The 24,191-nt window shown below is 37.0% G+C and overlaps 1 protein-coding gene across 1 annotated transcript in view; it reads right to left on the bottom strand.

The window, feature by feature from the left end:
* The window catches only part of IL1RAPL2 (interleukin 1 receptor accessory protein like 2), a 1,497,587-nt gene that overhangs the window by 383,258 nt on the left and 1,090,138 nt on the right, over positions 1-24,191 (bottom strand). Inside the window, exon 6 of the mRNA XM_004710023.2 lies at positions 10,366-10,440. Within this exon, the coding sequence (XP_004710080.1) occupies positions 10,366-10,440 (75 nt within the window). The remainder of the gene's footprint in view (positions 1-10,365; positions 10,441-24,191) is intronic.

The raw sequence follows: 24,191 nt of genomic DNA, 5'->3' as shown, positions 1-24,191 counted from the left end.
TGACAAAATAATAATTTATAAATTATCAAGGGTTCATGAGGGAGCAGGGAGCGGGGAGGGAGGGGAAAATGAGGAGCTGATGCCGGGGGCTTAGGTAGAGACCAAATGTTTTGAGAATGATGAGGGCAATGAATGTACAAATGTGCTTTACACAATTGATGTACGTATGGATTGTGATAAGAGTTGTATGAGCCTCCAATAATACGATTAAAAAAAAGAAAAGAAAAAGAATGTGCATGAGTTTCTGAATGTAAAATTGATTATCTTCTCTGTAACTTTTATTCAATTTACAATAAATCTTTTTTTTAAAAACTCCAAAGCAAAATATGAATTATTTCAAATTAGCTAAAAATAAATAAATATTAACTCTTACTTCACTCCCAAACAAAAATTATTTTGAGATATATCATCAATCCAAGAGGAAAAGGAAAACTAGTAACATTCTATGGGGAAAAAGGAGAAAAACAACGAAAGAGAACAAAATTAAGCAAAGATTTCTTAAACAGGAGGCAAAATACACAACAAGACAGGAAAAGATGAACCAAATTTTGGTAAAATTAAGAATTTCTGTTCACTCATAGGAGATTGAAAAATACAAACCATAGCCTGGGGAAAGGCATATGCTATACAAATATCAACACAATTTTCATTTTCCATATATTTAAAAAAAACTCCTCTTAAAAGTTAATAAAAGAAGACTGATAACCAGTACTGGAATTGTTGGATACTATGATATTTCTATTTCCAATTTTTAAAGGAAATGTCATACTATCTTGCACCATGGTCGCACCATTTTACAATTCTACCAGCAGTGTGTGTGGATTCGTCTGCACATAAACATTTACCAGCATTTGTTGTTTTGTTGTTTTTGAATGTTGGTATTAATTCTGAGTTGAGATGAGACCTCACTGTTGTTTTCATCTGCATCTCTATAATAGCTAAAGATGGCGAGCATTTCTTCATGTGTATGTTGGTCACCAGAATATTCTCTGTGCTGAAGTGCCTGTTCATGTCCAGTGTCGATTTTAAAAATTAGATCATTTGTCTTTTTGCTGTTGAGGTGTTAGACTTTTCTCTAAATCTTAGAGATTAATCCCTTGTCCAATATATCAATGCTGAATTCCCCCACCCTAGTCTGCAGGTTTTATTTTTCAGTGGTCTTTTGATGTGCATAAATGTATTCTTTATGAACTTCACTTTTTAAGAGATTTCAGCCTTCTAGTTTGTTTTCTGCTCCTTGTACAGCTTCATGTATATTTGATAGTGCATTGTGCTCTGTATTAGGGTGTCTATATTTGCCTCTATTTTGAAAAATAATCTTTATGGTTTTAGGCTGTACATTTAAAAATTAAATCCACCTTTAGTAAGTTTTGTATAAGTCATGCAGTATCTTGTTTCATTTTTCTATAGATCTATATACAGTTTTATCAGCACCATGTGTTAAAAAGATGACCCTGGAAGGAACTATTTATAAAGAAGCAAAAGATCTTCTACAATCCAAACTATGCTCACATAAATATAGGATATAATTAAGGGAATTACCTAGATGCTGCAAAGTCACCATTCTATCTTAAGAATGAGGACAATTAAAACTGGTTGAAACCAGATGACATTCCTCTCAATTCTGTAAAATTTACTTATAAGATGAAATTTATTTTTATTTATATAAAATAACATATTTTATTTGGAAGGAGAATGTATGAACTATTCTGCCCCACCCCACCCACCTCCAGCTTATGTTGCATGTTTAAATATAGCCAAATCTACAGCTTCTTTTCCTCTCTGGGATATTTTAAAGTATCTTTCCTCCATTCGTTGAAAGGGGCTGGAATATGAGCTGGTAAGAACTGCAGATGCTGATGATGTTGATGTCAATGCAGACAGAAAATGCAGCTGGGGAATATATGTGATATATTCCTAATAAATTTAAGCAGTAGCGAGTTATATAATTTATTTTTTGGCCTCTAATACATCCTTCCCATCCTTGAATGACATGGATGAGTTTCTTGATTTCTCTGGTCAAATTTTGCAGTATGTGCAGCTTTCTGGTCGTTTACGTACACGTCTCCAGAATAGTTTCCTGTGCTGCCTATGCTTTGCAGTCACTTTTAAAGTATGTTTAGCTTCTGGATCAGTTTGCTATTTTAAAGGAAAGTTGGGCCTGTGCTAAAAAGGGTAAAAGGTCAAAATAACGTTCTCTTATTTGTTTTACCAATGAGTCAATTCACAGTAGACACCCTTTAAACTCTCAAACTCACTGTGATTGAGTCGATTCCAACTTATAATGACCTAATAAGATAGGGTAGAACTGCCCCTGTGGGTTTCCAAGAGTAACTTTTCAAAAACAAACAAACAAACAAACAAACAAACTCTGTAAGACCTCATCTTTCTTCTGCAGAGCAGCTGGTGGTTTTGAACTGCTGACCTTGCAGTGAGCAGCCCAATGCGTAACCACTATGTCAGCAGGGCTCCTAAGCTTTAGCTTTCTAATATATCATCATTCACCTTCTGTCAAAAAAATCTGTCAAATAAAAAGGGGAGAAAGAATATTTATAAGAAAGAGGACTGTGTAAACAACAGTGCTACCATTAACGGGCTTTATGGTAAGGGCGAAGAGTACCAATTTTAGTCATATTACTTATTACTAGCTTGAGTAAGTTATATAACTTCTCTGAATGCAATTTCCTAATTTACAAACAGGGCATAGATATTTGTCTGAGGAAGTATAAATGGGCAATGACCTTAGGGAAAAACACTTACTAGCATTATCCACTAAGGAAGTGCAAATGAAAACCACAAAGAGATACCACTTCTCCACTCAGAGAGCTGTAACCAGAGAGACAGACAATAACCAGTGCTGGTGAGAATAGAAAGGAGTTAGAATCCTCATACACACTGATGGGAGTGAAAAATATTGCAGCCACTTTGACAAACAGCCCTACAGCTCCTCAAAAAGTTGAACATTTCACAACTTGACCCAGAAGCTTCATTTGTAAGAATATTGCTTGTACATACTGAAGAGAAATGAAAAAAAATGTGCCCTTATAAAAACCTGTATATGACTGTTGGTAGCAGCATTATTCTTTATAATCAAAGAGTAGAAACAACCTGAATGTCCAACAACTTATGAATGGATACATAAAATCTGCTATTATTAGTAAATAGGATATTCTGCAATAAAAAGGAATGAAGTACAAGGTACAACTTGGAAGAACACTGAAAAAATTATGATAAGCATCAGAAGTCACAAAAGACCATATATTATATGTATTCAAACTTATAGTAATGTCCAGAATTGGCAAATCTACGTTTTATTGGTTTCCTGGAGCTGGGAGTGGGTGAGCTTAGAAACTGGGAAAACTGAATAGTAGTATTAGCTAACAAGTATGGGTAGTTTCACACTCACTAAACTTGACTGTAGTGGTAGTTGCACAACTATGTTAATACATTAAAAGCTATTGAAATCTAGGCCTTAAGTTCAAATGCATTTATATTAAGCAATATTTTAATTAAGGTGTTAAAACTAGAGCAAATAGTTCTGTTTAGTTAATATATTGTTGGGTGATTACATAAAATATTTCATACAAAGTACTTAATATAATACTTGGGAAATAATCAGTAAATGACAGGTCTACTAGTACTAATATTATAGCAGCAATAAATATTATTTAACTTCTCTCTATTACACTAATTGTAATCCTGGCTGACACAAGCATTTCAATACTTGGCTACTAGTGGAAAATTTGGAAGTTTGAATCCACTCAAAGGCACCTTATAAGACAGGCTTGGTGATGTGCGATCACAAAAACCAAAGTCAATGCCATTGAGTCAATTCCAACTCGCAGCAACCCTATAGGACAGTAGAACTGCTGCTTTGGATTGCCAAGACGTTAAACCTTTACAGGAGTAGACAGCCTCAACTTTCTCCCACAGAGCAGCTTGTGAGTTTGAACCACTGACTCTGTGGTTAGCAGCTAAGTAGACCCCTACACCACCCTATGGGGGCTTCACGAATTGGAACTGACTTAACGCCAACTGATTTGGTTTGGTTTTATTAAACTGATAGATGGTTCAATAATGCCTACTACTCTGGGATCTTAGGAATAAATAAAACACTATATGTGCAAATACCCATTATAGTGCCTAGTACTTAGTGACTTCACAAGAAATTTTGGTTCCATATGTGAAATCATGATCTGACATTAATAAAAGCTATGATGAGACAACACATTTATATCAATATCGCAGTAGAATATAAGCCCCAACAATGCCCCAAACACCACTATTTTCACTGGAGCCTGGCCCCAAATCTTTTTATCCCTAAAAGGTGCAAAATCAACTTACTACATGACAGTAAAACACTGCTTACATTTTTCTCTTAATTTTTAGAAGCTACAAAGTTATCAGTCTTTAACAAATACAATTAAACTATAGAAACCCGGACAAAATAAGGAAATAAACTGCTGTCTTAAGCAATAACACTACAGACAATTCTTAGGGAAAAGATGGCTCAGATGTTTCAAAGTTGTAAATAAAGCACATACCATACAATCTGGGCAATAGAATAGTTTGTAGTTTAGAGTAGCCCATGCTAACCTCATGCACGTTATAGTGCATAGCTAGATCTATTGGAAACAATCCACTAACACCAAAACCTCTACAAGGGAGAAGGCAAACTGCCATGACCGGACTCCAAAAACTGTGTGCCAAGAAAGCTGGGTGAGCTCATGATATCCTCCTTCCTCGCCAAAGTCCTCCATTATTCAAGATCATATGAAGGGTTTTCACAGAGTTATTTAAGCTAAAAGGGAAGGGAGAATGAAAGAAAAATACAATGGAACTCCATGCTACCACCATAATAGAAGCCCGGGTGACACAGTGGTTAAGTATTTAGCTGCTAACTTAAGGGTATGCACTTTGAGTCCACCAGCTAGTCCATTGAAGAAAGATGATAATTTGCTCCCATCAAGATTTACAGCTTTGGAATGGACTTGCTGCCCATAGGCCACAGCAGTCTACATACAACGCATACATTGTCATTACTCTCATTAATTAAATCATTATTGCTCTTTGTATTGACGATAAATTTAGGGTGTTGACTTGCTTTGGCCCTTTGATCTTTGTCAGCTTGAGAAAGACATGACTTTTTTAAAACGGAAAAATTCAAAGTATCATGAATTTTCCTTTTTTAATGTTTTTTATGTTGAAGCAAATGGTGAGCAAGCTGTAATTTGAAAAAATACCATGTTGTTAGCAATTTCTAATGACTCTAAAATAAATCATGTATTTTGGGTTAGGTTATAAAAATATGTCACTGTATTCAGTATAAGCACCATAATACAGAACTACTAATCTAAGAGGCCCTACCACAAAAAAGGCCACCTTTTCCAATCTGTCTTGACAGCTACCACATTACATTTTAATTCTGCTAACGTATCTGATTTCTTTGCTAGCCCGATGACTCTTAAGTCCAAGAGCCTAATTTTTATTCACCTTTATATCCCCAAGAAGCAACAAACTTTTGGCATTCAAAAGAACTCAATAAAGATTTTTAAGTAGAACAAGTTTAAAAAAATAAATTTACTTGATATTATAATTTCCTAATTTGGGTTTACTTTTTTATTTTCTTTTTCTGCTCTCCAGTCCTGAGTATTGCATTAGATGTATTTTGCTTTATGCTCTTTCCACGTATTTTTCAGTAGTCTCATCAGACTAATATAATTTTCAGTAGGAAGTCATATACTGGGGAATTCTATTTCTGATGACAATTAACAATCTTCATACGCATAGAGAAACATTGAGCAACTAGAATGTGACACAGTCATGAAATATGAATTTGAATAGCCTGTACAAGTTACATAAATTTTGACTGAGAATAGGAAGGAAATAATTTTTTATATTTCAGATCAGAATCAGCTAGAGATCAGCTATTTGACAATTTTGAGAAAACTGAGATAATCCAATTAGCGTGGACTGTATCACTGACCTGGGGTGTTTGTTTGTTTGTATGTTTGATGTCCCTTCAGACTCCAGGCCTTCTTAATTATTATTGAATTCAGGATAAAAAGAAGAAAAGTACCAAGTGTTTATACTTGTTTTAAAACCAATACTGATTTGCTTATTTTAAGTGTTAGGACATTCCAAAGAAGAAAATTATTTTCATCAATGAGAATAGCAGGAACTATTTCAAAGTCATCCTCAATTAAAACTTGATGGCATATCTAAGATCCTTACACCCCAAATATTCATAGCCTTTTCAACGTTTCTAGGAATGGAATTAATATTTTAAACCATGCATTTGGGCCGTATTAAAAAGCAGTGTACAGAATACAGCTGATCTGGCATCAAGGCATTTCAAGTTTGGCACGTGTTGCTATCATATTTTACCATTTTAGTATTAAAGATGTAATATATTGATAAGCTGTAATGCAGTCTTATTTTTTCTTGGAAATATATTAAGCCTGTATTCCTTTTCAACTGCTAAGAAAATAATTCTCTCTTGTATGTAAGGTTTTCTTTCTCAAATTTAAAGCTAAATTTATCCTCAGAAAAGTAAAACAAATGGAAGTTACTAGGTCTAAAACTGTGTGTGTGTGTGTGGCATGCACGTGTGTGTGCTTTGTACACTCCTTTTGTCTTTATGTTTCATACTTTACCACGGGCAGCTTCAGCTGCATCGGCCTGCTTTGTGAAAGCAATAGTTTCCAGATTACTTTGCTAAGAATGTGTATCATCTCAAATATATGGTTATTTGGTTAAGATTAATCTTCTTTCAGCATTACAATGTGAACACAATTTAGCAAGAATACAACTGTCATCATTATGTCAGCAAAAATGTATGTAAATTTCTAGAACCTTGTGGATGACTAATAGATTACACTGTGAGAGAGAGAAAGTCAAGATGTTTATTTTTCTCTAGAGATACAACAAAATATCTGTACTGATGGCAACTCTGTGCCCCAAAGAGTGTTTATTTCTACTGAAAATGTTCATGTACTCTATTGCCTTTAAAATACACAGAACGGAAAAGTGAATGCAACCCTCAAACTAACATATAAATAATTATTCCATACCGCGTTTTCCAAAGCTATCTTGAAGCTGATACTCAAATGTTTCCCACATTCCTCATTTTGCATAAAATGACTCCATGGGGTTCTTGCCCATAGGAAAAAGTGAATAGCAAATGCTCAAGAGAAAATATAATTGATATTTGTTTTGGTTAACTCTTGTTGCTTAGCTAAATACTTCTAACTTGGTGACAAATGACAGTTTATTTTGCTTATGATTTCTTGGGTCAGTAATTTGGAAAGTCTTCTTTCCAAACTCCATGGCATAAGCCAGGGCAGCTGAAGCTGGAGGAAATCACTTCCAAGGTGGATTCTTCACTTTTTTAGTGTCCTGGCCTCTCCCTAATTTGTGCTTTGCTTTCCAAGGCCTTCTAATGTATTTTTGAGCTGCTCACAGCAAGGTGGTTTCTGGGGAAATGGACTTCTCACATTGTGGTTGGCTTCCCCTAGATTGAACTGTTCAGGAGAACAAGGTATCTTTTGGCCAAAAACCAAACTCCACACTCACTGACATAGAGCCATTGCTGATTCATAGAGACCCCTGTGGGTTTCTGAGACTATAACTGTTTACGGATAGGAAGTCCAGCCTTTATCCGATGGGATTACTGGTGGGTTTGATCTGCCAACCACGCAGATCACAGCCCAATGTGTAACTACTAGAGAGCCTCAGAAATCTCAAAATGTCATTTCTCTTGTGCCTACTGTTCAAGCATTTCCCTAAGGTTAACCTAGATTCTAGAGGAGGGAAGCGAGAAATTACTTTCAGTAGAAAAAAAAAAACCCAGCAACTCTATGGCCAACTTTAATCTACCACAATATTGCCTCAAATGTTAGGTGTTAGGATGTGGGAAATCCAAGCTTGGAAAAGGGCTTAGCTATGTGGATGACACTGGTGCCATTTTTGAAAACTCAGGTTTGTGGATCTCAATACCCGAACATGCTTGCTAAAATTTAGCAACAGAAGGAAAGTCATTTCCAGACATTTTCATTATCTTCCTGAGTGCTGCACATTTTACAGTCATATACAGGAGTATCCAACGGCCTCAGTTATCCTTCTCAATCTCTTTACACCTGCAGCTTTCCAAACCAACATCATCTGGCTGTAGATTTCCCACGGAAACCAAGGGTCTCTAACATGGTGCTCCTTATGCCACTTTACAATTGAGGTGTGAAAACATGTTCCACAATGATTTTTAGTTATGAAGAAATAACACTGTAGAAAAAGTTAAAGCCAGTTAAAATTAACCAGTCAGGTGCTCATTGAAATGCAAAAGATCTGGTTTGACTGACTTTGTTTTTCTTCCTTATAACTTCAGGGATGTTTTAACATCTCAGCAAAAGCCTTTCTGGGATGAAAATTGGGCAGGCCTTCATCTTTCTGTCGATAATGTGGCTTAAAATTGTGTTACAGACTGAAAACGTCTGTTACACAAGTTCATACTTCCATCAAATGTAAATTGGAAGTGAATTAATTAAGTATTTTTTCAGAGTGAATGGTGAGTTTGGATGTTTTCCATTATCTTTCAATTCAATTTTTCCATGAACTTTAAAAATTTCTCCCAAAAAATTATCTTACAGAAGTCCTGAACAGCACATACAAGTTTGGTGATCAGTGAACCTGCATGAAATGTAACCTCTGTCAGGGTCTCTCTCCTTACAGGAGAGCGGTACTTTTCAAACTTTTCTGTTGACATTTACCTAATGGCAGAGGATTATGAATGGGTCTCCCCCTCCCAGAGGCCAGAGGCACAAAAGTAGCTCATGCTTTAATAGAAATACTTGCGTGAATCTTGATTTATACACCATAATACATATTCCCATAAAAAAGCTATTCCTCTGATTTCTATGCAAAGTAATGATACAGGATCATATTCTGACTTCATGGGATTGTTGTGTTGTTGTTAGGTGCCGCTGAGTGGGTTCTGATGCACGGTAACCCTGTGTACTACAGAAACACTGCGTAGCACACACACCTGGTACACCACAGAAAAATCTTGAAGTCCTTTTATCCGAGGATAAACACCTAGCCATGGCTAGGTGTTAGTTAAACTCATTGAAAGCACAAGTAGATTTAGCTTTAACAAAATGTAATGACGTCCCCAAATAATATGGACGGTAGGGTACAATGGCAATCGTCTAAACATTTTAAGTACGGTCTACGATGGCTCCCTCAGCCATTCTCGACAGTGTGGTTGTTACTTTCTCTTCCCACTATTTTATTTGTTGCTGTTGTCGTCTTAAAATGCTGAAACAGCTTTCATACTTATACTGTTAGGCTTTATTTTTAAAACTAGGATGTGCTACATTTCACTTCATAAAAATGAATACGCTCTTAGTAATGTAATTTTATCTCATTTTTCAACATAGAAACAAGCCGCTAACAGTCCAAGTTGGACTGGAAAGATCAGAAGTTGAAACAAAGTTTTCCAAAGTGATTGAAATATTGGGGACAATTCATCTTCCCTAGCTGTATAACAGGTAAGTACTACTAGTGGTCACAGATTTCAAGAAATCATACATCCAAAATAGGCCTGATATATTTCCAGCATATTTACTCAGTTCTTTTGTGGTTCTCTAGGATGAAACCCAAGGTAGATGAAAGTTCACAGCTGCTAAAGGAAATGGTTTAGATTAAAGGCCACAGTTTGAAAGAGGTTCTTGCAGGTTTCTGAGTTTCAAGCTTACAGTTCTTAAAATATAAAGCTTTGTAGTAAGGGACTCAAACACGAGGTTCAACATCTTGTGTCCTTATTCCTGCCTTTAAAAGACAGTAGCACTGATAAATCAACTTGTTACTTTTCCCAACACCATATGATTCATAAATATTTAGGATCCCAACCTAAAAACAAGTTTTAAATAGCCCTGGATTGTGTTATTTGAAATAATATTAAATCATTTTAAAGGCAATACTGAAGGGCTGTCTTTTATTTTAAGAAGTGCTAGGTCTCTAGGAGTTAACACTCTCCAAAAAAACATTTTTTAGCTGACATGCATGAAAAGTTTTCTGTACCAATCATCAATGCAAGACACCCGTAAATCTATCAATCACAGAGTCAAAAAGCTGTCACACTGCACATTTAATACCCAGTGTAACCAATTAGTATTACCATTTTTTGATGCAGTACAAACTCATTTTCTTAAACTGCTATTGCATCGAATTCCAGGGTTATAAATGAGCAAACACAAATTGATTCACATGTAATAGCAGTGGCAATAAACCTTTCCTGGTTCTTACAATTTCCTTCATTTGTTAACAGAGAGCAAGCTTAGGAATGATGATTCCCAGAAGGGGACTTACCCAGCTGGACATCTATAACACTTGGCTGATTCTCCATGGGGAACAACGGTTTGGGAGGCTTGTCTGTGAGTAAAGCTAGAAGAGAAAATGAAAGAAGGTAATGAAAAAATTGAGATAAATTACAGGGTAAGAAAGCTTCTGTCGTGTATGATATTTAATGTCTGTAGACTTGATGGTGTGTAAACATTTATTAGACAGTGTTCCTATTTGAGTTATTACTTTATCCATACAATATCCATTTCCCAGCCCATTTAGAGCACCATTGATTCACTGTAAATAGGCCATTTTGACAGCTACATTTTCCAACAAGATCAAACAAATGGAATGTTTTTGAATGGTTTTTATAAAAAGCTTGTGAGTGTAAAGAAAGATAGATTGCAAAAGTATAACCAGACAAACATAAATTTTCATATCTACCCATTAGTAGCGCTCAATAATTTTAATGAAATATAGTGCTAATAGACAAGTCTTGTGGAATGACTTTTCTAAGCCTCTGAATAACTCCTCAAACTCTCATCCCAAATTTTAAAACAACATATTAATTTTAAAAATACTGACTATCATTTGTGCACCAAGTCAATCTAGTGAAGAACGGTAATATCTGAGCTATACAGCTACGCGGGGAAAGCTTTTGAAAGAAATGTCTTTCTCATCTCTTGAGGGATGGAGATGTGGAAAGACTGAAAGCAAAGAATTTCAGAACAAATTAGCAAAATAAACTAAGGCACAGAAGTAGAATTTAAAAGGCATAATCTGATTAAAGAATGGTTTGGTGATGTAGTGTGTTAGTCTGGGTTAACTAGAGAAACAAATCCATGGAAACTCATATGTATATAGGAGAGAGTTTTATATTCAGAAATCATCCAGTGCTTCCTAAGCCCACAAGTCCAACATTAACCCATTAACCCATACGTCCAACACCAATCCACAAAATCCTCCTCCGTCTCACAAAACAGATGTAATGATGCCAACTGCAGAAGGAAAGCTGAGTCAGTGAATGTGTAAGCATCTCAGCGCTGGCAGGGGTCTCCACACAGCTGCTCCAGCACCCAGGGCTGCATCAGGGTAGGTCTATGTGGCTTCTCCTCCGGGATGTCTTGCAGGATGTGAGCCTTCCCAGCTAAAGCAGGGAACTAGCTAAGGCAGCTGCACTCTGATTCGATCATCAGAAAGCAAGAGACCCGAGAACTATAAAGGTGAGGCTCACTGAGCCATTTATCCCTGCACCCTTCAATTAACCCCACATGTGTTTATCGGCCAAGTTGGCATGATTGGCATGGAGGGCATTATGCTCTGTGTATATAGTAGTTAGACATGAAACTGGACAATAGATTATTGGGGTTAATTCTGGTGGGTTGTGAAAAGCATTAAGAAGAACTTGAATATGATATGGTAGACTGAATAGTTAATGTAGATTATTAGGACAATCAGATGACTCAAGGGAAGCATTGTCTGAAGATGATTGGCTTGATAGAAATGAACAAAGTCAGCTACAAGGATGACATAATACTGCTGCATTGATGGGATGAGGATTCAGACCAGGGTGAAGTCTGGGAGAAAGAAACATGGGACAAACACATAATTCCTTAGTGATAAGTCCTTATAGTGAACTAATATTTTCCTCTGAATTCCTGTTTTATTTTTTTCTGTATTCATGTCTTGCTCCAACTCTCCAGTTGGAAAATTATCTATCAAATATAATTGTGTTATACTTTTTTGTAAGCCACAGGAAGCAGAACCTAAAACAGGGCATCTCAGAATAATCATTAAATCATTGTTAACTGATCAAATAATTCCTGCTGGCATGAAAGAGTCTGAACTCATATTTGATAGGATGTTTAAGAGAAAACAAGTTAATGACAGGACAGGTGAGGGGAATGTTACATTTTGGTGAGATTCTCCAAGTCGGAAAGAAACAAAGGCGTCAAAAGTTCACTTCAGCCTCATCTTCCGGATAGCTGACTGACTTTCAAAAATGAGAACACTGTGGTTAATTGTTTTCAGTTTTCCAACACATTATTATCGATAGCTTGCCTTGGTTGAATGATGATTTGGCAGAGAAATGGGATGGGCAAACAGAGGAATAGCCCATTGTAATTTGTATAGGATGATAAGAAAAACCATGGTTCTACAAAATCATAGAAACCTTTATTAAACAAAAATATAAACATGTGGAGTACTAGCCTCTCAACACAGCCTCTCTAGGTCAGAGGTGGGGAATGTCCAGCCTGCAGGCTATTTAGGCCCATGAAATCATCAGTACCAGCTACCAGCACACACCTCATAAAAGAGAAGCAGTTCTATCCATCACATTCGGGACAATTAATTAAAGGTTTGACTGCAAATGATATTATAAAGATCCAAACGGGTTTTGGCAGAAAAAAATGACTCCCATCCCTGCTCTCAACCTATACACTTAGGATGGGGTGTTTCCATCTCTTTAACCTTTTCCTAAAAATTATGAACCTATACTATATCAAATGGCAGTTTTGATATGCTTTAAGGGCTCAAATTGTGTTTCTTTAAAAATATTCTTTGAGTGAGGGGTGGGTAGGGGGGTCTGTAGGGCCATGATCAAGGCTGTAGATGGGGTAAGGTTTCTCAACAAGGCTTTCATAGCACAGTCTTGCTACCTTTAAAGAATGAACATTGTTGTGATTGAAAAAAAAAATCCTTAGCTCCATTTCCTGGCTTTTAAAATCACCAATGCTGTTTTAAATTTTCTTCAAATTTCTTCCTAATAAGTTCCTTGTGTTCTTTGAGAAATTATATCAGGATTACTCTTTGGAGTCCCCCCAAAGTCTCCATACCTTACTGAGTTGGCCGCTCTGCCTTGAATTTAACTGGCCCACATAAATCTTTGGGAATCCACTTTTGTTGTTTTAACAGTTCTATTGGCATACAATTCACACATTATATATTTCAACAGCTCAATCATATTCAAAAGAGATGTGCAATCATCACTACAATCAAGACTAAGGCATTTCTTTTTCTACTCATTGTCATTAGCTTCCCATTTCCCACAAACCTCTGCCACCGTGCCCACAGGAAACTATTAATCCAGTTGCCGTCTCAATAGATTTGCCTAGCTTGGATTTCATATACAGAAAACATTATAGAATCCAAATAAAAACAAGCAACCCAAAAATAACAGAACCAAATAGAAAACCCTCAACAGAAAAGAAAGCAGACTATCAAAAACTGGAACAAGTATATGCCAAAAAGGAGATCAACTGGCAACGTGTCCCGTTTTAACCTAACCACAACTACAGTGATGCCCCCTGAAATGCAAGGCCTGTCTCATCTTTGGTCTATAGTCGGAGGGGATTCCCAGAGGCTTAATCCCTTTGGGGGACTTTGAAAATGGGTTTGGGGCTTTCTCTCACTGTCATCTGTAGCCTCTGCAAACTGAGTGTGTAGAATTTAAGCTCTAATACTGTTCCTTGCTCTGCATTTGGATTTTATTATTCACAATACTTCAATCCTCGGGTCATACAGGCTGATGTGTTTCTTCCGTGTGGACCGAGCTGACATCTCACTTAGATGGCTGCTTGGTCTAAGACAAGCCTCTAAGGCTCCATGTACTATTATTTCCTTTGATAGGAGGACACAATCTGCTGGAAGTCATTGCTTTTATTAGATTTAAAGAAAAAGAGACATCCTAATGATACTAAAACAAGTATATTACTGAGGGAATATGTCTACAACTATCCAATGGTCACAAAGGTATGTTTAAAGATATTTCCATTTGGAATAAAATCATGCATTATGAACTGGAAGCATAGTAAAGTATTTTTGTCTTACCTTCATATATCTTTAATACAATGTGAATTTTGCATAGCATACTGTTTTCAGAGATTGAATTGTATCCTCCCCAAATATCTGTCAATTTGGCTTGGCCATAATTCTCGTGATGTGGCAATTATGAAATGATGTAATATGGCACAATGTAATGATGTAACCATAACTCATGATTTGATCTGATTGATTAGGCAATCATTTGTAAGGGGATTAGGGTAGAATTCAATACTCATATTCGCTGTAAAGAGAATTTCAAAGGCATGTCCTCTGCATCACCTTTTATCTTATGAAACATACAATGAGTGAGAAGCAAGCAGAGAAGAGGAATGTCATTATTACCATGAAGAAGAGTTGGGTGTAAGGCTAGTGCTTTGTACACAGGGGCCGTGCACCGAGCAGATCCTACACCCAGAGGAAGGCCGAGCTATATGGGGATTGCCAAGCAACAAGAGGCTCACAGATGTTGAAAGGAGATAAAGACCTTCTTCTGAGGCCACAAAGAGAGGCCTTCCCCTAGAGTTGGTTCCTAAACTGTGAAGGAATAAATTGCTTGTGGTATTCCTGTTATAGCAGTATTCAACTACTGAAAAAAAAGTGCCTATTCAAACTATGGAGACGTAAAAATTTAAATCACATGAACTTCAGCTTTGATTCTACAATGCTGTATTAAAAAGCCATTTTGAACATGAAATATAAAGAATATGAAATACAGAAAGACCAAACATTATTAATTGCTACCATAGGAATTGGAGAGAAAGAGAAATGAAGAGGCATTTGCTTCCAAGTACTGAGTTTCTGTTAAAGGTGATAACAAATTTGGAAACAGAGAAAGAGTAGTGATGGGTATACACCATAGTAAATATGTCAATGAAATGTACAAATTAAATATTTGTGTTATCAAATGTTGTTATAGCTATTTCACCAAAATTTAAAAAAATATCATGTTGGTGTCTTTGTTGGATCATTGCACTTTGCCTTTCACCTCCAGATAATAGACATTTAGCTCACTGGACACTGTTCGTGTTGTTGGGTACTACCCAGTTAATTCTGACTCATAGCTATTCTATGCACAACAGAATGAAACACTGTGAAAAGGTTTGTTTTGGGGACAGCTCATGGTACTTTCAATATTCTTTTCCAGCACCATAATTCAAATTTATTGATTCTTCTTCAATCTTCCTTATTCAATATCTACTTTTCTGATGCATATAAGGCCATTGAGCCAGGCACGCCTTCATCCTTAAAGTAACATCCGTGCTTTTCAACACTTTCAAGAGATCTTGAGCAGCAGACCTAATGTCATGCTTAATTTAATCTATTGACTGCTGCTTCCATGAGCATTGATTGTAGTTCCAAGCAAGATGGAATGAATCCTTGACAACTTCAATCTTTTCTCCATTGATCATGATGCTCCCTATTGGTCTAGTGGTGAGGATTTTGGTTTTCTTTATACTGAGTTGTCATCCACACTGAAGGCTATAATCCTTGGTGTTCATCAGGGAGTACTTTAAATCTTTGTCACTTTCAATAAGCAAGGTTGTGTCATCTGCATATCACAGGTAATTAATAAGCCTTTCTTCAATCCTGATGATGCATTCTTCTTCATATAACCCAGCTTCTGAGATACTTTGCTCAGCATACAGATTGAATAAGTATGATGAGAGGAAACAACTGTAACTGAAACACACCTTTCTTATTTTTAAATTATGAAAGATTCCCTTGTTCTGTTAGCACAACGGCCTCTTGATCCATGACAAATTGTACCTGAGCACAATGAAGTGGTCTGGGATTCCCATTCTTCTCAAGGATATCCACACTGAATTGCGATTCACACAGTGGAATGCCTTCACATAACCCATAAAGCACAAGTAAACAACTTTTTCATATTCTCTGTTTTCAATCAAAATTAATCTCATATCAGCAATGATATCCCTTGTTCCATGTCCTCTTCTGAATTCAGCCTGAACCACTGGGAGTTCCCTGTCAATGTACTGCCACAAAAATTGTTGGGTGATCGTCAACAAATTTTTGCTAGCACTTGATATCAATCAATGATATTGTTCTATAATTTGACCATTCTATTGGGACACCTTTCTTTGGAATGGATACAAATATTGATCTCTTCCAGTCAGTTGGCCAAGTAGCGGTCTTCAAATTTCCTGTCAGAGATAAGTAAGTGCGTCCAGTGCTTCATCAGCTTGTTTAAACATTTTGATGGCTGTTACAACAACTCCTGGAGTCTTGTTTTTGGCTAATGCTTTCAGTACAGCTTGAACTTCTTCCAGACCGCTGGTTCTTGCTCCTACCTTCTGAAATGGATGAATGTCAACTAGTTCTTTTTGGTACAGTGTCTCTGTGAATTCTTCTCATCTTCTTTTCCTGCGTCCTTCATCATTCAATGTTTTCCCATAGAATCTTCTAATATTACAACTCGAAGCTTGACTTTTTTTTTTAGTTGTTTTGTTTCAGTTTAAGATATGCTAAACGTGTCCTTCCATTTTGGTTGTCTAACTCTGGGCATTTGCATATTCCTTTATAATAGTTTACTTTGTCTTCTTGAGTTGCTCTTTGAAATTTTCTGTCCAACTCTACTTCATCATTTCTTTCATTTGCCTTAGCTATTACATGAAGAGGAAGTTTCTGAGTCTCTTCTGCCATCCATGCTGATCTTTCATATCTTTTTTAATGACCTTTTGCTTTCATCATGAATGATACTCTTGATGTCCTCCCATAGCTCATCAGGTCTTCTGTCATAGTATTCATTGCATCCAATCTGTCCTTTAGATGTTCTCAGAATTCAGGTGGGACAGACTCAAGGTTGTATTTTGACTCTGATGAACTTACTGTAATTTTCTTCAGCTTCAATTTGAACATGTGTAAACATGAGCACTTGGTGATCTAATTCCCAATCAGCCCCTGGCCTGGTTTCAGTGGTTAAAAGGAGTTTCTCCAGCATTTCTTCCCACAGATGCAGTCAGTTTTATTTCTGTAGATTCCATCTAAAGAAGACCATGTGACCTTTTGTGTTGTTGAAAAATCATGTTTACTATGAACAAGTTGTTGGTCTCACAAAATTCTATCATGTGATCTCCAGCTTTGTTTCTATTATCAAGACCATATCTCACAACTGCGGTTCCTTGTCCTTGTTTCCAATTTTTGCATACCAATTGCCCATAATTATCAGTGCTTCCTGCTTGCATGTTTTTTTGTTTTTATTTTAGACTTAGGATGTCGGTAAAATTCTTCCATTTCTTTAACACTAACTTTTGTGGTAGGTGCATAAAATTGAATAATAGTATTGATTATATTTCCTTGAATGCTCACTCACTCACTGCCATTGAGTCAATGCTGACTCATAAGCTATTCACGGTGTGCTTCTGAGATTATAATTGTTTATGGGAGTAGAAAACATAGTCTTTTTCTCATTGAGCTACTGGTGGTTTTGAACTGCTGACCATGTTGATCACAGCCTGACACATAGCCACTACACCATTAGGGTTCCTTTCCTTGAATGTAGATAGATATAATTATATCACAGACAGCATTGTACTTCAAGACAGTGATTGCACCACCATTCTTCTTAATTGGATCATTTCTATCATAGTCAATCATATGACTGCCTCATTCAAAATGGCCAGTGCCAGCCCATGTCAGCTCATTAATGCCTGGGATATGATATCGATATCATTTATGCCTCACATTTCATTTTGACAACTTCTAGTTTTCCTAGCTTCATACTTCATACATCCTCAAGTTCCCATTCTTAGATTTTTGTAGTTGTTTCTTCTCATTTTCAGTTGTGCCCCATCAGCACATGAAGATATCAAAGACTTTACTCCCATAGGCTTTACTTCCAACTTGGCACTATGTCTGACGTAGTTCTGCTACTATTCATGAGGCTTTCAGTGACTAATTCCTCAGAAGTGGACAGGCTATTCCTTTTCCATAACCTGTTATGAGTCTGGAAATCTGCTGAAGTCTGTTCACATTGGGTGACCATGCTGCTTTTGAAATACCATTGACATAGCTTCCAGCATCACAGCAACACACAAGCTACCACTTTAGACAACTGGACACACAGACGGTGGAACACTATTCTTATTTTTAATCATTTTATTAGGGGCTCATACAACTCTTATCACAATCCATACATACATCAATTGTGTAAAGCACATCTGTACATTCATTGTCCTCATCATTCTCAAAACATTTGCTCTCCACTTAAGCCCCCGGCATCAGCTCCTCATTTTTCCCCTCTCTCCCTTCTCCCCCCTCCCTCATGAACCCTTGATAATTTATACATTATTATTTTGTCATATCTTACCCTGTCCGACGTCTCCCTTCACCCACTTCTCTATTGTCTGTCCCCCAGGGAGGAGGTCACATGTAGATCCTTGTAATCTGTTCCTCATTTCCAACCCACCCTTCCTGCACTCTCCCAGTATTGCCACTCACACCACTGGTCCCGAAGGGATCATCCTCCCTGGAGTCCCTGTGTTTCCAGTTCCTATCTGTACCAGTGTACATCCTCAGGTCTAGCCATATTTGTAAGGTAGAATTGGGATCATGATAGCGGGGAAGGAGGAAGCATTTTGGAGCTAGAGGAAAGTTGTATTTTTCATCATTGCTACATCACACCCTGACTGGCTGGTCTCCTCCCCGAAACCCTTCTGTAAGGGGATGTCCAGTGGCCTTCAAATGGGCTTTGGGTCTCCACTCCACACTTCTCCCCTCATTCACTATGACATACTTTTTTTCCTGATGATGCCTGATACCTGATCCCTTCGACACCTCTTGATCGCACAGGCTGATGTGCTTCTTCGATGTGGGCTTTGTTGCTTCTGAGCTAGATGTCCGCTTGTTTACCTTCAAGCCTTTAAGACTCCAGATCCTATATCTTTTGATAGCTGGGCATCATCAGCTTTCTTCGACACATTTGCTTATGCATCCATTTGTCTTCAGCGATTGTATCCAGGAGGTGAGCACACAATGATATGATTTTTTGTTCTTTGATGCCTGATAATTGATCCCTTTGGCACCTCGTGATCACACAGGCTTGTGTGCTTCTTCCATGTGGGCTTTGTTGCTTCTGAGCTAGATGGCCACTTGTTTACCTTCAAGCCTTTAAGACCTCAGATGCTATATCTTTTGATAACTGAGCACCATCAACTTTCTTCACCACGTTTGCTTATTCATCTGCTTTGTCTTCTGTGGTTGTGCCGGGAAGGTGTGCATCATAGAATGCCAATTTAATAGAAGAAAGTATTCTTGCATTGAGAAAGTACTTGAGTGGAGGCCAATTTCCTTCTGCTACCTTTATGCTAAACCTATAAATACATGCACATAGATTTATTTCCCCATCCTCATATGTAAATATAGTTGAATATGTACATGCCTTTATTTATACATCTATAAATGCCCTTTGCCTCCTAGCTCTGGTGGAACCTATTCTTAGACAAACTTATTTTCAAATATTTTTGGCTTCCAAATAAATTAATATCAATGTCATAGGTTTAGGGGAACTATTAATAACTTATTTCATTAGCAAATATGATTATTTTCTCCAACTTTTATTTGGATATTCTTTTGCAGTCACTGCCATCCCTTACCCTAGCCTCCTGCCATACCATCCTAAAATCCAAACTCTCTGCCATCAAGTAGATTCTAACTCATACCAACCCTATGTAGTATTTCCAAGGATGTAAATCCCTAGGAGAGGAACTAGCCTCAGGTTTCTCCTGAAGAGCCGCTGGTGAGTTAGACCTGCAAACGTTGTAGTTAGCAGTCCAATGCTTCTCTACTGTCATGAACTGTCGAGCTATCTACACTGATTTTATTATTGTTTAATATTAATTACTGACATGGCATTTATTAATACTAATGATCATTTTAAATGCCTTCCACTTATAAGAGGGTCATCATTTCCAAAGTCCTTTGAGATACATTATCTCATGTGAACTGAGCAATGACCTTGGAATGTAAAGACTTAAAAAAAACAACTAAAAATGAAAATGAAAACTCACTGCTATTGACTCCATTCCAAGTCATAGTCACCCTATTGGACAGGGGATAACTATGCCTATGGGTCTCCAGGACTATAAGTCATTGTGAGGGTCGAAAGTGAAGGCTTTACAATTATGGAACATTATGGATAAAGCAAAAAAGTTTACATTGTCTCATCTGATGCCTTCTTGTGTTCTGAAGCCCCCATTATCAGGATGGATAGGAAGATGGATGCAAGCTATCGGGAGGAAACATGAAAATTCTGGTACGGAATCAATAGCTTTTGCTTCTTTAACTACTTACAAATTGGCTGTTTCTAGAGTAATGGGAGTGGCTTTGTGGCAAATTTCCAGCTGAAACAATTTTCATGTGGGACACCCCCCCATGTTGACTTTTCCCCACTAAGCTCATGAATGGGAGTAGATAAACTTACATTTACCTAACACATCCCAAGGGGGTATATGGGTGTGGAGCCTCATTAAATTCCAATATCATGTCTACGTCTGGAAATTGCCAAGAACTGAAGAATTTCTGTGAGGAAAGAGCAACAATTGCAACAATTCAAATGAATCTTGACGACCAGCCCAAAGACTAATCTATTAACAGCCAGCATAATTACAGTATTTGCAGATTAGCTGGAACACACACTGCCAAAAGCAGGCAAGCTTATTTCTTCTTACTTTGAAAAACTCATCTGGAACTCACAGTTATTATTTGAGGAAGGAAGAGGAGAACTGTCAAAGCCAAGCCCCCTGAACAACAGAGAGTAGAATTACAATTTTATTAGAAAACTTATCCTGGATCCCTAGAGAGATTAATTGGGGTCTGAGCTAGTCTTAGAATTCGCTGCTCAAGCTTCATGTTTTGATTGAAAGAATGGGAGCAAGGGATGCAGTTTGCTACTAATGTTGCAGTCCACAATTCCTCCCCTGCATTTCCTTCTGGATCTCATAATGTTTAATTATCCTTAAATATAATTGCTCAACTGAGTATACCATTATGCCAGTCTTAATGTACAAGTAAAACTACTACTGTTTATACTTGCCTCTTCTTATGTACATTTTATATATTTAACACTAGCTTTGCTGGAGAAAATGTCTAAAATAACTCCTTCTTTTCTATTGTGAGCAAAGGCTAGATCTTACATGCGTAACCAGTCAATTAGTTTCATTCAAGATGATTGCTCAATTTCCATAACTTTTCTGTTAAGAAGTCACCTGATTTTTCTTCATTGAATAAATCAGTTTATGTGACTACATTGGTGAAATGTTACATATTACTATAATAATTTCCATTACTCTCCTTTGTTGTTGACTAAATGTGAAGGAATAGAGGGAAAATTTGATGCTAAGGATGTTAAGTATATAAGCTGTGATCTTAATTCCATCAATTTCTAATATCTTTTTTCTTCTTCATAGCCCTCAGTTCAGTTAAATTTCTTCCTTTAATACTATAGATTCTTTATCATATACTACCTGCAGAAATAACCGAACAATCAACTACATCTTTTTGGTACAGGAACTGTGTATTACTTTCTCCTCCTTTTGATGCTTCCTGCATTGTTCAATATTTTGTCTACAGAACCCTTCAATATTTTAACCCTTGGCTTACTTTTTTCCTTCAATTCGTTCAGCTTGAGAAATGGTGAACATGCACGTTTCATTATAATACTCAACTTTGTCTTCTTGAGCTATCCTTTGGAATCTTCTATTCAATTCTTTTACTTCATCATTTCTTCTGTTCACTTTAGAAACTTTACATTCAGTAGCAAGTTTCAGAGAGTCTTCTGAAACCCATTTTGACTTTTACTTTCTTTCTTGTATTTTTAATGATCTTTTGTTGGATGTCATCTCAATAGAGTGCATGCTTTTTGCCAGGTAATCAATCAATGCTTAATATTGTCTTTAAATTTAGGTTGGGCTCAAGGTTATACTTTGGATTTTAAGCTTCATCTTGAAATTGTATATAAGCAATGCAATTGATGGTCTATTCTGCAGTTGGCCCTTCACTTTGTTGTGACTGGTGATATATATTTTTTAAAATCATTTTATTGGGAGCTCGCACAACCCTTATCACAATTCATCCATCCATCCATTGTGTCAAGCACATTTGTATGCTTGTTGCCATCATCATTCTCAAGACATTTGCTTTCTACCTGAGCCTTTGGTAATAGCTTCTCATTTTCCCCCAGCCCTCCTGGCCTCCCGCCCCCCATGAACCCTTGATAATTTATAAATTATAGTTTTGTCATGTCTTATACTGTCTGATGTCTCCCTTCACCCACTTTTCCTGTTGCCCGTCCACCAAGGAGGGGGTTATATGTAGATTCTTGTAATCGGTTTCCCCTTTTTACCCCACTTTCCCTCCACCCTCTCATTATCGCCACTCTCACCATTGGTCCTGAGGGGTTCATCAGTCCTGGATTCCCTGTGTATCCAATTCTTATCTGTACCAGTGTACATCCTCTGCTCTAGCTGGATTTGTAAGGTAGAATGGGGACCATGATAGTGGGGGAGTGGAAGCATTAAAGAACTAGAGGAAAGTTGTATGTTTCATTGTTGCTACACTGCACCCTGACTGCCTCATCTCCTCCCTGTGACCCTTCTCTAAGGGGATGTCCACTTGCCTACACATGGGGTTTGGGTCCCCACTCTGCACTCCCCCTCATTCACAATGATATTACATTTTGTTCTTTGATGCCTGATACCTCATTCCATCGACACCTCATGATCACATAGGCTGGTGTGTTTCTTCCACGAGGACTTTGTTGATTCTCAGACAGATGACCGCTTGTTTATCTTCAAGGCTTTGTCTTCAGCGATCTAGTCTTCAGCATCCATGATGCTCACCTTCCTGACTGGTGATATTGAGCTTTTACCTACCCGGCTTCCAAAGATGTAGTTATTTAATTTCTATCTATTCTTTTCTGTAAGAGCCACTTGTATCATTTCTACTTTTGTCACTTAAAAAATTTGTGCAATTAATAATTTGAAAAAGTTTATCTTTCCATCTTTGTCATCATTCCTATCACCAAGATGTTATTTTCCAGCTGATGATACGTCTTTGTTTTCAGCTTTGACATTCCAATGCCAGTAATCATGATGTATATGGATTGCATGTTTAATCAATTTCAGACTGCATGCGTTGGCAAAAATATTCAGTTTCTTCATCTTTTTATATTAGTCGTTGTTGTGTATATTTGAATAACAACCCAATTAAGTGGTCTTCCTTGTGTTGTGTGGATATTATTCTATCACTAACAGCATTATACTTCAGAAGGGAACTTAAAAAATGTTTATAATGAACAAAAATAAGAAATTGACAAATTATTTTTCAATTTGTTATTACCAGTAGAGAGAAACAAAGCACTACTGATGCTCATTCATCTATGCCAAGAAATTTGAAGATCAATCAACTAGAAGTGACCCATATTTGTACCCATTCTATAGAAAGGTGATGTGTTTGTGCCAGTTGCAAAGGAAAATGACCAATGAATATTTATTGCATTCTATCATACATATCATATACAAGTAAATTTTTACTGAAGATAATTACAAACCAGCTGTAGAAGTACATTAATAAGAATGTTTGAAAATGATGATGGCAACATATGTGACTGGGACAATTGATGTATGGATTGTTATAAGAACTGCAAGAGCCCCCAATACAACGATTTATATTAGAAAAGAAAAAGAAACCTGCAGAAAGTCAAGGGAGATTCAGAAGAGGTCATACAATGAGGGAATCACTGCTGCCATTGTCAACTGGATCTTAGCTGGAAGCAGAGAATATCAGAAAGATAGTCACCTGCGTTTTATTGACTGTGTGAAGGCATTCTACTTTGTGGATTAAAACAAACTATGAATACCATTGCCAAAAAAATGGGGATAGGAATTCCAGAACATTTCATTGTGCTTATGTGGAATTGAACAAAAGGAATTCTGCATGGTTTAAAATCTGGAAATGTTTGTAGCCTTTTATCATATTTATTCAATCAGTGTACAGAGAAAATAATCTCCAAA

The sequence above is a fragment of the Echinops telfairi genome, unplaced genomic scaffold (assembly GCF_000313985.2).
Source record: "Echinops telfairi isolate 266 unplaced genomic scaffold, ASM31398v2 ScPeMD7_7427;HRSCAF=8465, whole genome shotgun sequence".
Classification (NCBI taxonomy): domain Eukaryota; kingdom Metazoa; phylum Chordata; class Mammalia; order Afrosoricida; family Tenrecidae; genus Echinops; species Echinops telfairi.
Note: the sequence above shows the minus strand (reverse complement) of the source record. Positions and strands in the feature narration are given on the sequence as shown.